The following is a 13071-nucleotide window of genomic DNA, read 5'->3' as shown; positions in this document are numbered from 1 at the left end:
TAGCAAAAGTCCCTTTGCCATGCTGGGAATCAAACCACCAACCTTCTGACTCTAATCATCCACTTACCCTTTGCATCCTGGACATCTATCGCGATCATTTTACCGTCTGGGGTTCTACGTATATTATGGGTTTACACAGATACAGAAATGAATAAATATATACATTTAAATGAAAATAAATGTAGAAATACATTACAGATATGAAATAATGCCTGTTCTGTTTTATTCTCAACTTTAATTTTTTTAGTTATACATTTATTTTTTTATTGTATTAATTCCTTTATTTATTCCTGTAGTTAAGCATTTTTTGTTTTTTTTACTTATGTCATGTTCTGACCTCCATACCTGTGTGCTCGTTGTGTGCATAAAGACATCTTTTGTTTTATGCTATGCTGATGTTAAATCTAGAGAGATTAGACAAAGTGACGCCCATGGCTCGCAATATACTGTTTTAATTGGCATGTCCTGTATTGAATCTTTTCAATTTATTTTATTCATTTGTTATTTTTTAAATAGGATAATTTATTTTCATGGTGACTTTGCAACACCTGTCCACGGTGCATCAACAGCAGTTTATATGTATGTGGACTGTCCCTGTTCAATAAACTAATAATACAAATACAACCTTTACACAACTTTCTGTGCTTATAATGTATAAACAGTATAATTATAAACAGTAATTCGGTTTATTTAGAAGCATTTGCTCCTTATTTTATACCATCAATGGACACAGGGTTCTGGCTCATGGCATACTGCTTTGTTAGACATCGTGAAGACAAAAAAAGTTACTGCAGACAACGGTAAACCAAGATGAGCTTTATTCATATGTTATGACAAGATCAATAGTTATCTTGTGTAGGCTATGTGAGGGCAAGTGGACAATCATGGTGGCGTTTCAAGCACACATATTCCAAATTTTAAGATGCATGAAGACTGGTCCTGCATTCAGAAAAAGCCAGGCTGAAATTTCAAAAACAAAAACATTGGTAGTGTTCAAGCAAGTTTCCATGTCTACTGATGAAACGCATCGCCCATTTGGGGGAAAACAGCCCTGATAGCAAATGTACAGATTATGACAATGTTCTCTCTATATATCTACAAAATGAGTGTTAAGGCTAAAATTTTAGTCAGAGGTGTTAGGCAGATGAATCGTAACGAAATCCCTGATATCTGGCAAATGGCTGTGAGAAGGTTCTCCAGAGTGCAAAGCATGCCAAGCTGCCTATATAAACTCTATTGAGCACACTGGACAGAAGGAGTTAATGTCACGCCACTCACAGGATGAATTGAAGCTGCATTCAATCATAAAGTTGGAAGATACTCTGCTTTCAAATAAATAAATAGCCAAATGAACAAACAACACACACAAAGTAGTACTATAATCAAGTCATTTTCAATTGTGGACTGACAGCAAAAGACTATCACTGCATCAGAGGGTTTTCAAAACATATTAGTGTTTACTGTATTTAAGGACAACTTGTTTTGACCATTTTCTCAACATCAGCAAACATTCATGAAAATCTATATTTGGCGCCTAAACCATGGGGTAATTCTACAATCAAAGCCTTTAAAATGTTCATGCTTTAGTATTGGCCTTTCTGGATAAACACACTCGATAATGCCTAAAAAGCTAAATTTATTCCCCGTTATGTCAAATAACTCCCTTTATGTTGGCAGCATCAGCACATTATGAGCCATGTTGAAAAAAAGAAAAAAATCATAGCATTTCTTTACTACTTTATCCAACAGTTACAATGGATTATATTTAAACCAATATTACATAATGACACATCACAATCTTGTTAAATTCTGGTGACATGAATGAAAAATAAAATGCCTATCACTAAAGCTTTCCATACAATACAAGAGGTCACAAATGTATCACAGAGACAAACTGTTTTACTGTCAGTGTGGATGATTAATCCCAAAACAAACCTTTGCAGACCCGAATATGAACATAAAGAAATGATGACAAACTTCACATCACTTGATATGTAAAGCAGATGAAATTCTCATGGCAACTGTATTAATTCACCTCAAGTAACACGATTCACATGACTTGATATTACCATGTTCTGAAGCCAGCTGTAGCCAAAGGCCATTTCCTTTAAGAAGAACAGTAGCATGTAAAAGCTCTTCACATCCGAGTGTTATTCAAAAATAAATGGAGATGGTAATGCAAAGAACTTGAAAGATGATAAAATAAAAATCGCTCTGTGACTAAATGACAGTACTTCTAGGTCAGCTTATTTGTGTGCACACACCATCAGGGTAAATATGCATGAAGAACTTCAGGAGTGCTGATCTGTCTTTGATCATGTTGCCTCTTTAGGAAGCGTGTTTGTTTTCCTTTTCTGTGAACAAAACATTGAACTAATGTCAGTACAACTTTTAAGAAGCCTGCTCATTTTTCTCACCATGGGTCACTGCATGTGAAGGCTGATGTTTTGATTAGATACCTGAGTAACTGTACTGAGGAGGTGGCACACATTCAGCTAGATGCCAAAGAGTAGCCATGTTCATAGCTACACAACAAGTAATAAGTCAAACAGTAGTATTTTCTGCACTATGGACACCAGCCATGGGTGGTTACTTATATGGAATATAAGTGCAATGGCAGCATGTGTGAGAAAAATGGAGGTAGACATGTGCCCTATGGAGCACCACTGAAGTGGGGCAAGGGCCAGCTGGCTGTTAACAGCAGCTCTCCAATGTCCTCAAACGCACTTAAGTACTGTCGCTATTTAAATGCAGTGAGTGATAAGAGACTGATCCTTCTTTACACCTTTCACATTGTTTGGGGGTAGAGACAGCATGTGCCAACAGATCGGCTGCTGGTAATGGCACTGCACCACTTCGTGTTGAACAGGGAACATTCTGCCTCAATTGCACATAAACCGAAAATAAAAACACAGAAAGGCCACTAAATACATGGAAACACAGTAATAACAAGACATCCAGTGGGACATAGACAAGTACCTCTGAAATAAAGGGAGAGCCAATCTCCGAAATAAATGTATGCTTTCCGAGTAGCATAATGATATGACTCATTGAGGGTGAAAATGATGCGAATGAATAGCAAAGATGAAGGTGATAATCACAAAAGCAGGAGTAACAGTTTAAAGTCTGAGTGTGGCGGTATGGACTGTGAAGAGTATTTCCGGTATTCCATATGGGAGTGCTTTAAGGAGCCTGTCAGGTCCTGCTCAGCAGATCCATACAAGTCATGAAGGACAGCACATGGTAGCAGCTCAGCACATGGAAAGCCAGGTGGCACTGTACCTCATTGTATCGCTTCCTCCTCCAAAAGATGTTGTCTAGTTTAGTTTTTTCCCCCCTCTGTCGCTCATTTGCCTCAAGTTACAAATCAAACGTGTTTATTTTGTTCTCATTTGTATTTTGATCTCACTGGCCTTCTCACATTGCGTACTTATGTGTCCATTCTCTCGCTGATTTGTTGTACCTGTAAGACAAAGGCAAAGTTTGTAAGGTTTGGTGAACATAAAAACTGAAGTATTTATCTCCAAACATAACACGTCAGTAGTATGACGGGGAGTAAATCTGATCAACGTTTTACACTCACTTTTCCCTGTCAGCCTTGTATGTATGGGCGATCTCTGGCACCAGTGGGTCGTCAGGGTTTGGATCACAGAGAAGAGAGCAGATAGACAATAATACTGTGGAAGAATGGATAAGGGAGAAATTAGATGACATTAACAAAAACTCAGTATGGAATTGAAAGGGGATTTATTGGCTAAGGCACTAAGTAGTTCAGCAGTGTTTGACATCTTTACATAATCCCCACAGTCGGGCCTATATATTAATATATACATGACCAAATAGCAGAACCTCCTTTTAGACATGGCTTTATTTGCCCTGACTGACCTATCATGTTACATTTATAAATTGCCACTTAGTCATTGACCCGATTTGACATTTTAAACACTTGTGAAACTTGAGCTTCACGGTTATAGACTGGCCTTGAACATTTTCAAATAAGATGTATCCAAATCCCCAGATGCACATGATAAAAACCTGTTATGAATAGGAAAAGCAGCAAACGGAGTAAAGAATGAGTTGCGCAATGTTATTAAAAGTCAGTGCTCTTAGGGATGTTGCAACAAATTACATTTTTGGAAATATACATGAACAGCATTTTGGCACTGGGGAATAAGAGAAAACACAGTCAGAGTATAACATCATATACAGTTTGCATCATATTAAGCTGCATTTAACAATGTTTTAATACATATCACGTACCTTTTGAAACTGTAAGTGCAGGTGACCATTGTGATCTCAGTATATCCAGACAAATACTTCCATTGCTGTTGATATTGGGATGGTAAATTTTTGTTGTGAATGCAACCTAGGAGAACATGGAAAAATAATGTTATTTTCCAGTTAAGCCCATAACCTTTACCACAGTAATATTAATTAATAATAAGTGAGTTCATATTTTTTTTTCACGACTCACTTTGGGTGGTTTGAAGGGGTAATCTGTTGGGAAGTGAATGGTGAGGAAAAACACTCCGCTTTGATATGGACTGTCACTCTATAGAAGTAAAAATAGAAACAAATCAAGTAAGTTGACAACAATGTTTCTGATATTTCAATCAAATTAGAATTTGGTCAAGAATCGGTTTCACTTACGGGACCCATTATTGTTGCCTGCCAATGAAATACTGGAGAAAAGATAGATAAAGCACTTAGAACATACATTTGTAAGCAAATTGCTGACACAGAATCACATTCTCTAACAATGAGGTCATATTATGTTCAGGATCATACTGATGCAGCAATTTCCTAACTACTTACAATCCTCTCCAACTGGTCCAGCGGAGCATTGTGCAGGCGGGTCCCTCTGCAGGTCAGACAGCTCCTGAAGGCAACACAATCACATAATACAATTGTGAATTTACGGTTCAGTTGCAGTCTGGTACAACAACTATGCTTTTTGCATAGAAATCACATACATCTTAAAATGGTGGTTGCTTTACATTTATGTATGCTGGGAAACTAATCTGTCTGTGGAAAGCCAACTTAACCTTTTTGGTGTTCGAACCGAATTTCTAGACATGTTGTATTACTGGAAAAACTGGGCTGTTGACATGTGGTTTAAGTACAGATGACATAAAGTATAAAAATCAGTTACATTTACACCAGGAAGGTTATATACAAAAGTAACAATAGAAACGAAACAAAAATGTTCCTAATAAAATAAACAAGGCTAAGGCATACACGTGTATGTTAAATTCCACTTATTATATCAACAACGAGCTCTTTTGCCAAACGCCACATCATACTATTCACCAAACGACAGCACGGGGAGAAAAACAACAGATGGTTAAACAGAAATTAAGCCTGTTATTTAACGGGCTTTATTTATCTCTTAAAATTAACCCTATCTATTCAGTTATATAAATACACACCGCGGCCTGCTCCAATGGCCCATTTGCCACTCCATATATGGAAACAGTGACACTAGGGTTCAATTTTGGCAACATGCACGCATCTGTCATAAAGCTACTTAACACACCACCAGCCGTACCATTAGTGAGCAACCACAAAGATAAAGACACTGTCAGGTTAATAATTTAAAACCAAACCCTGTAACGTTACACCTCAATCAATCAATCAAACCAGAGAACAGTTAGCTTGCTGCTAGCCTAAATCTGCATTGCGAAACAACTTGTTTGGCGTATTAGATAACGCTTACAACCTATTCTGTATAATACATATACTGAAGTATTAATAATGTGCCAAGTGAATGAATTACAAATAAACACAAACACGACGTAGCTGTCAGAATAATGACGCTGTTTGGGTTGTTATCGATAGCTAACGGTAACGTAGCAATGCACCAACAGGGCCACCAGTGGTTAGTCTTTGTCCGTACATTATTTTAACATGGAGCACAAAAACAAGCGAGTCATGCTAAGGATATATTAAATATAATGCTGTACACTGCTACGATAGGAACAAAGGGTCACACAGTCAGAAAATAATGTAAAGTACTGTTAGCATTTTCAAAAAAATACACTCACCTTCTGAATTCGTTTCAACGCCATTGAATCAATGGCTAAAGCTTTGTAGCCTGTCAGCTAACAGCTAGCACTTCACACATACAATTTGGCTTCCGTGGCCGCGTACTTCCCAATCTCACTTAATGTTTATCAGAAAATCACGTCTGATTTAAAGCAGGCTTGGGGTTTGGGGTTTGCAGTTCAACCAAAGCGACAAATTGTGGGTTAAATATTGATCTTTCGTTCGCTTGCCACAGAGCAACCGGGATATTTAGCTGTCTCTTCTCTGATCTCGTTGCTCCTCTCGGTGCATGGCAAACCGTTTTTTTGTAATATCGCGAGACTTGTCGTACAAATCCTGAATTGACACTTCTGTTCTGCTGTATGTCGAAATACAATTTAATTTAAATTTATGACAGCTTGGACACGGTCCACTTCTCAAAATCAAATATATATCACTTTTAATGATTAGGGCAGATAATTACAATGATCAATCTTTTTACAAAACAACTGCATGTGGCCACTTTTTGATTAAAATGACTGTTTAGCATTACTAATGCTATGAACCAAAACTCCAGAGTTCTCCTTATGTTTTCACATGTATTCCTATGTTTTGGCTGTGTCTACCAATTAGATGCTTTCTGTTTGCCACTGTATAACATGCTTTCTTATATCAAAAGTTATTAATTATAAATACATTCAAAAATCACTAATGTAATCACTATCTGTATCATCAACATCACGGCACTACTACTAAAGAAATGAATTTGGTGTTGTAACAACAGGGTTATACATTGTTTCAAACAAATAGCCTACTACAATGTATGACTTTGTGTAAGACACAATAACTGAGCCCAGGTGTCCACAAGATGTCACTATTTGAAAAGAGCAAAAACACACAAGAAAGAAAAGGGCAGAATTAAATGGATTATGTACAGCTTTGACCTGAAAACGCTTTAGCAAGATCTATAGTGTCATTTATCAAAATAAATGCTGCATGCTCAGAATAAATTAATTCATTTAAAAAGTGTGTCTGTAAATTAATTTGCTCAAGTGCAAAAGTGCAGGACAATGGAGCTGCAAAGTACAATACAGCCAAACAGATGTATTATTTACGAGTACATAGGAATAAAGAAAAACAAGACTATAGAATTGTTCATTCAATACCCAATCATTGTAAAGGCATATTCATCTGAGTCAGCTGCGTGCTCCGGTTTCTGCACAGCCTTGTCTTGCAAAGCCTCATGAGCTTCCCTTTATATGTCTTAAACAAGAGTGAAAAAAGAGCTCTCATTATTTTAGTGAGTATGTATGAATGGACCGCAGTGTTCATTCTTCTTAAATGGCTGATTCAGTGTCAGGTTGAGGATCCTATCGTCAATGTGACACTGAGAGGGACCATTTTCCTTTGGAAAGCTGAAGATTCCTTCAGATAATATCTTATTGTTTGCTCATCTCTGTGCTCTCAATGACCTGCCTGTCCTCGGGGCCTGCCTGTAATCAGATTCAGCAGCAGAGGTAGCAGTTTGGTTCTTGTGCAGCAGGGGCCTTGTGTTCGGAGTTTGTCTACTTGGAGAGGCCATTTATCAGCATGAGGTTTTCAGACACAGTCAAGCCCACACTTTGTTGGCTTGAAGCCTCGGTTCACAAAGCCTCCCACAGTCATCCTACTGTAGCTTCCTCTGAAATCTCAAATCACATTGGTTTGCTTGCTACTGTGTACTTTAAAACCTACAAGGATTTTATAGTGGACAAATTGTGAGACCTCCACAGTAACGAGTGATGCTACCTTTAATCGTTCACAGAGGGGAAAGAAGTATTCAGATGCTTTACTTGGGTAAAAGTACCAATACATGTATGTCAAAATACTTCATTACAAGTTAAAGTCCAGCATTCAAATTCTTACTTAAGTAAAAATACTCTCAGCAAAAATGTACATAGCGTATACAAAGTAATCATGTGCAGAAAAAATTGTCTTTGTGTGTGTATATAATTATATTTATAAATGTGACATTTCTAGATATTATTCTTGCACCATGTAGCATTTGACTGTAGACAAACAAAGTTCTGAATGACTTTTTGTCAAATATTTAAATAATTTTACTCTTTTGTGACTTAAGGAGTAAGTCCGTTAGTTTGATTTTTAGAGATGCGTTTTGTTAAAAGTAATGGAGTAGAAGTATAGAGTAGCATAAAATGGAAATACTAAATTCAAGTACTAGTACCTCTAACTTTCACAAAATGACAGTACTTTAGTAAATGTACTTAGTTACTTCCCACCTCTGTTCCTTCACAGCAATAAGCAAGACATCTTGTGGTTTCTATAAGGCAACATATCACTGATCTGTATGGGGAATTTCCCACCTATAAGATGAAGCTGAGTTTTTAGTTACAGGACTAGTGCCCCATGTTCCAGATTGATGTATGAGCCAAGGTGTGAGCGTGTCAGGGCTGAGATGATATGGGTGGGGGTTGGAGCTTAGTTGACCTGTCTCATGAGGAATATAGCCTTTAGTGCTGTTATTTGAAACCATGGACTCAACAGACTCCAGTGATCTGTCTTTTTGGTCACATGAATCATCATTAGTTCCATTGTATAACAGAAAGCATTCCACTTATTTTGCCAATTATGCTAAAGCTGCCTCTGAGCTCGAGTATATTCCTCTCCATGGCATTTTTCCCATGGTTGGGATGACAAAGCACATATGCTCACTGTCATTTTCAAAATTAGCTTAAATGAATCTCGCTAATGTCTGAATTATCCAATAAAAGCACAACCAATTAATGCCGAGCACAAGCTAGGCTCTCAGTCCCCCAGAGGTGTTCTACCTTCGGTCAGTGTATTAGCTTTCTGAGGGCTCTCTTATGGAACAAAGATCCATTGTTCCCACAAACTAAGAGATATTTGTTCACTCCTTGTATCAATGGTCTTGATTTGATTATACACTCAGGCAATATGCAAGCAGTGCTCATGTTTGCAGTGAAGTCAGCACTCTGCACAATCAAATAATTCTTGAGCGAGGCAACTGGAAAAAAGGGTCATTATGTGTGGAGCAATCACTGTTTCATGGCTAATTTCCTTCGCTGTGATTTGATTCCGCTTGTCAGTGTTAAGGTGGCCTTTGACCTAAAACAAATCTCTGGATTTTCCCTCAAATCTTACTTATGCATTTATGTGTATCAATATTAGAGTTTTAGATCATTAACGATAACTCCGTCTAGCTTAGCTTTCCCTCGTCTTCTTTTTGTTTTGTGGACTTTAAAACAAGCTTATACATGACTGCTATGGTTTTTTGGCTTAAAATGTTTAAATGATGCAATCATATAAACATTTATAGCTTCAAGGATGTGCTTATTAAATGGTATTATGTGCTTTAACTGTGGCTGTAGAGTTCTCCGCAGGTTTTATTGGCCTAATTGCATAGTGGTTACAGGATGTTTTATTTACAAGCAGGGGTCCGAGCACAAAAATAATACTTCATTTTAGTGTTCTCACACTGGCCAGACCTGTTAAAAGTGACAGGCTGAGTTATGACTTGTTTTCTGAATAACAGTTTTTGGACTCATTTACAACAAATAAAAAGTAATGTCGACGCATGAGAGGTCCATTTCAGAAAACCAATTAATTAGATTTAGATTTGACATGTAACATCTTAATTTGGAAAGTAAATTCAGCCATTGTAGAAATGTAAAGTAAAATGTGTTAGATTTTCTTCTTAAATAACAACAATGACAAAAAAAGGTATCACAAAATGGAAAAACCACAACTTCAAACTGCATTTTATGTAAAAATAATCTTTATTTTCCAAATTTGGATTGAAAAATCGAATTAAATGAATCATTGTTGTTGTTACAACAGCAAGCATGACTTATGGGTCCATCCTCTGGATCATTACTAAAAAGATTTAAGGGTTATCTTTTTAATTCTTCTCTGATTATCAGGATCTAATGTGTCTCCAGAGAGTGCAGAAAGAATGAGATCAGATCCAGTCCCCATTAACCTCTGATCCACCCTTATCAGATGTGCATCATGTGGGGCACAGACACAAACCACACATATAGTCATAAAGAGCCAGTAATCCTTTGGGGTTAAGCACTTAAAGCGCCGTCCCCAGAGTCCCCTGTGTCTCTGGGTTGCACCACAGTTTTGGCACGGTGATTGACAGCTCTTGAAACTGTTTTACTGTGCTGCAATGAGAGGTCTCCAGAGCCTATAGGTAATAACTAGTCTGCAGCGTTGACTAATACGTTTAGCGGTGACTCTCCGTAATCAAATGTCTTCCAGCTGTTTGAGTTCTGATGACAAATTCAGGTTTTCCGAGTTTGCTGAGCTTCCTTGAGAGACAAAGAAGGGATTTCCTCTGAAACAGACAGGCAGTGGCAGCACCAACAAATGGCTTGGTACTGTTATCAAATAGAAAGTCAGACTAAATATAAACGTATCTTCTGCAGCCTGAGCCAGCACCGCAAGAAAAGAGAAAGCAAGAGTTTAAAAAAAGAATCCTGGGACAACGAGAGTATAAAAAACATTGACTTTTTTTTTTTAAAGTATCCTTTTGGTCACATTTTAGTCATATTTTGTTCAAAGGGAAATATGTTTGTGATGTTATCTTGGTACTTTTGTTACAGCTGACCACACACACACACACACACCATCTCTTCAGCAGTTTTGAATCAAACTGTTGCTGCTGAGGTATTTAAGCAGCCACCTGTTGTATGACGGGGGTTTTAATGTGCAGAGGTGTGTGGTAAGTGTCTGTAATTGTGTGTGAACGTAAGTGACTGGGACATGGGGGGGCTGTCCATCCTGCTGCACAATAAACAGTTTGTTTCCCAGGAGCACCCCTCATGTTCCTGTTGTTGGCTCCATCGCTGCTCACTGGGAAACGTCCTGGCCTCTATTGTCCAGGGGGTCGGGGGGTCACAGGATGCTCCTAAAGGCCCAAAAGGGGAGGTAAGAGGTTGGATAGTGAGGCATGATAAAGAACCAATCCCCCCCCCCCCTCTCTCTCTCTATGCACGCAACCCTTAAAAAACAAAACATTAAAATTGCTTCTTTTTTCTCCTCTCTTGTCACAAAGTCTTTCATTCGAACTCCCAGTCATTATTAAGAGTTTCAGGAAATGGAATCAGGACAATGCTCGGACTGACTATTTCATTTTAAACATCCTGATTGCCTTCAGTACATTTTTCATAGAGCTCTGTCACTTGCGTTCTTTGCATATCTTTCATCGAGTCCACAAGCTTTCCCACACAAAAATGGGAAATTCAATCCAAGCAGCTAACAGAGAGTAAGGCATATCATTAAAGAAAGAAAAAACAGCCAAGAAAGGAATAGTTGTATTGTACCGTTTTCACCACACAAATGTTATTCTCTAACCACAGACAGAGCTTAAACACTGACTCTGGAGCAGATACATGCTTCTGATTGCTGTGACATTTTAAACACATAAACAGCCACATAAATGTTGTTATTGCAGCCTGATTAAATATGTCGCCTCATAACAGTGGCTAATTATGATAGTTAAGCAGTGTTGCCACAATGGAAACTTTGTGCGCCTCTCTTGAGAATACAAACAAACTGACAGCACACTTTGAGGTGTGTATCTGTATGTGCTCTTTTGTGAAACTGCATCCAAGCAATGTTTCCCCATGAATCTAATTAATTAAAGCTTTTGAGCAATACTCTCATTTTTGTTATTGAACCTAAACCATAAGCTTAGGGCCTGCGGGCTGTCCTGTGCCTCAGTGTACCGGAGGAATGGGATGATATTCTCAGGACATTCAGGAGGACACATTTAACTGGATCTTTGAACAATATTCCAGATGCTTGTTGCCTTGCATTTTATCAATTTTAATGTTTAAAAAAGGCTGTGTTTCTTCCTGTCTGTATTCGTCCCTTATATGCATATATCACATTTAATTGATAGTGCAATCAAAGGATATGATAAACATACTGACATATCTACTGTTTCGACCATTCAAAGGTTATAACTTCACATTATTTCCCGAAACTATTGCAAACAACATTACTGCTTTGAGTTCACTCTCATTTAGGTTTGGTTCTGGCCACAGCACTCAGTTGTTTTCAGAGAGAAAGCTCTTAAACCTCACTCTTCATTAACCTCTCTGCACCAAACAGCAGAAACATACAGTTAGAGATGACCTGGTAAACGTACTAGAACATTTTGTAGCTAAAAGCATTTTCCTCAGGAGTTGGTAGAGACCAAAAACAGAGCTTGAAAAGAGAGAACATTGATATCTATTGAAGTAGCATTCACTCTTTTGCTTTTCTGTAATGTAGTGTTGGGTAGGGACATACTTGATCTTGTGTTGTATATGTTAATTAAATCTAATCAAATATGTTTTGTATTTCTCAAAATACAGTTTTTTTCAATTGCTAAAACACGTTTCTTTTTAAAGCAGTTTAAAAAAAACTTAGAGAGCAGTGTGCAGTGTTTTGCAAAAAGTGCCAAGTTGAATTGCAAATTGGGTGCAGAGCTGAAAATGTGTTTAGAGTTTTGGAGATTTGAGCTGAGGTTTTGCTCTTTGAGTGTGAGTTTAAATAATTATGCTTTATGTGAGGTTTTGTTGTTTTTTAGCAACTGAAAAAAACTGTAAGAGAATTCTGCATATAAAGATTGTTCAAGTCTTCAAAAATATGTGCAGAAACACAAGTATACTGTTGTTGTACTTTTAGTTTTCTCCAAAAGAAAAAAGGTGCTACATTCATCATTCATGCACAACACATAGTTACGGTTGTGTAAACCAAAATGACGCCTCTGTTAAATACAGAAAATGGAAAGAAAAATGTACAGCAAATATTTTTACAAAAACCAAGTAAAGAAAAATACTCAGGCTGCATCTCTCCACCTATCTGGGGCTTCATCTATGTGTGTGTGTGTGTGTGTGTGTGTGTGTGTGTGTGTGTGTGTGTGTGTGTGTGTGTGTGTGTGTGTGTGTGTGTGTGTGTGTGTGTTGCGTGCGTGCGTGCGTGCGTGCGTGCGTGCGTGCGTGGTCGTTGTTCAAGTATTGATATATTGATCCT

The 13071-nt window shown here is 37.8% G+C and overlaps 1 protein-coding gene across 1 annotated transcript; it reads right to left on the bottom strand.

Moving 5' to 3' along the window:
- Positions 1-796: 796 nt before the first annotated feature.
- Positions 797-6325, bottom strand: ube2d4 (ubiquitin-conjugating enzyme E2D 4 (putative)). Its single transcript, XM_034148763.1, has 7 exons — positions 6045-6325; positions 4816-4879; positions 4651-4682; positions 4475-4552; positions 4261-4366; positions 3584-3677; positions 797-3463 (listed from the first exon to the last, which is right to left on the bottom strand). The coding sequence occupies exons 1-7, from the start codon at positions 6066-6068 to the stop codon at positions 3418-3420; spliced, it is 444 nt and encodes a 147-aa protein (XP_034004654.1). The 5' UTR covers positions 6069-6325; the 3' UTR covers positions 797-3417.
- Positions 6326-13071: the final 6746 nt, after the last annotated feature.

The sequence above is a fragment of the Trematomus bernacchii genome, unplaced genomic scaffold (genome assembly GCF_902827165.1).
Source record: "Trematomus bernacchii unplaced genomic scaffold, fTreBer1.1, whole genome shotgun sequence".
Taxonomy (NCBI): domain Eukaryota; kingdom Metazoa; phylum Chordata; class Actinopteri; order Perciformes; family Nototheniidae; genus Trematomus; species Trematomus bernacchii.
This window is presented reverse-complemented; position numbering and strand designations above follow the sequence as displayed.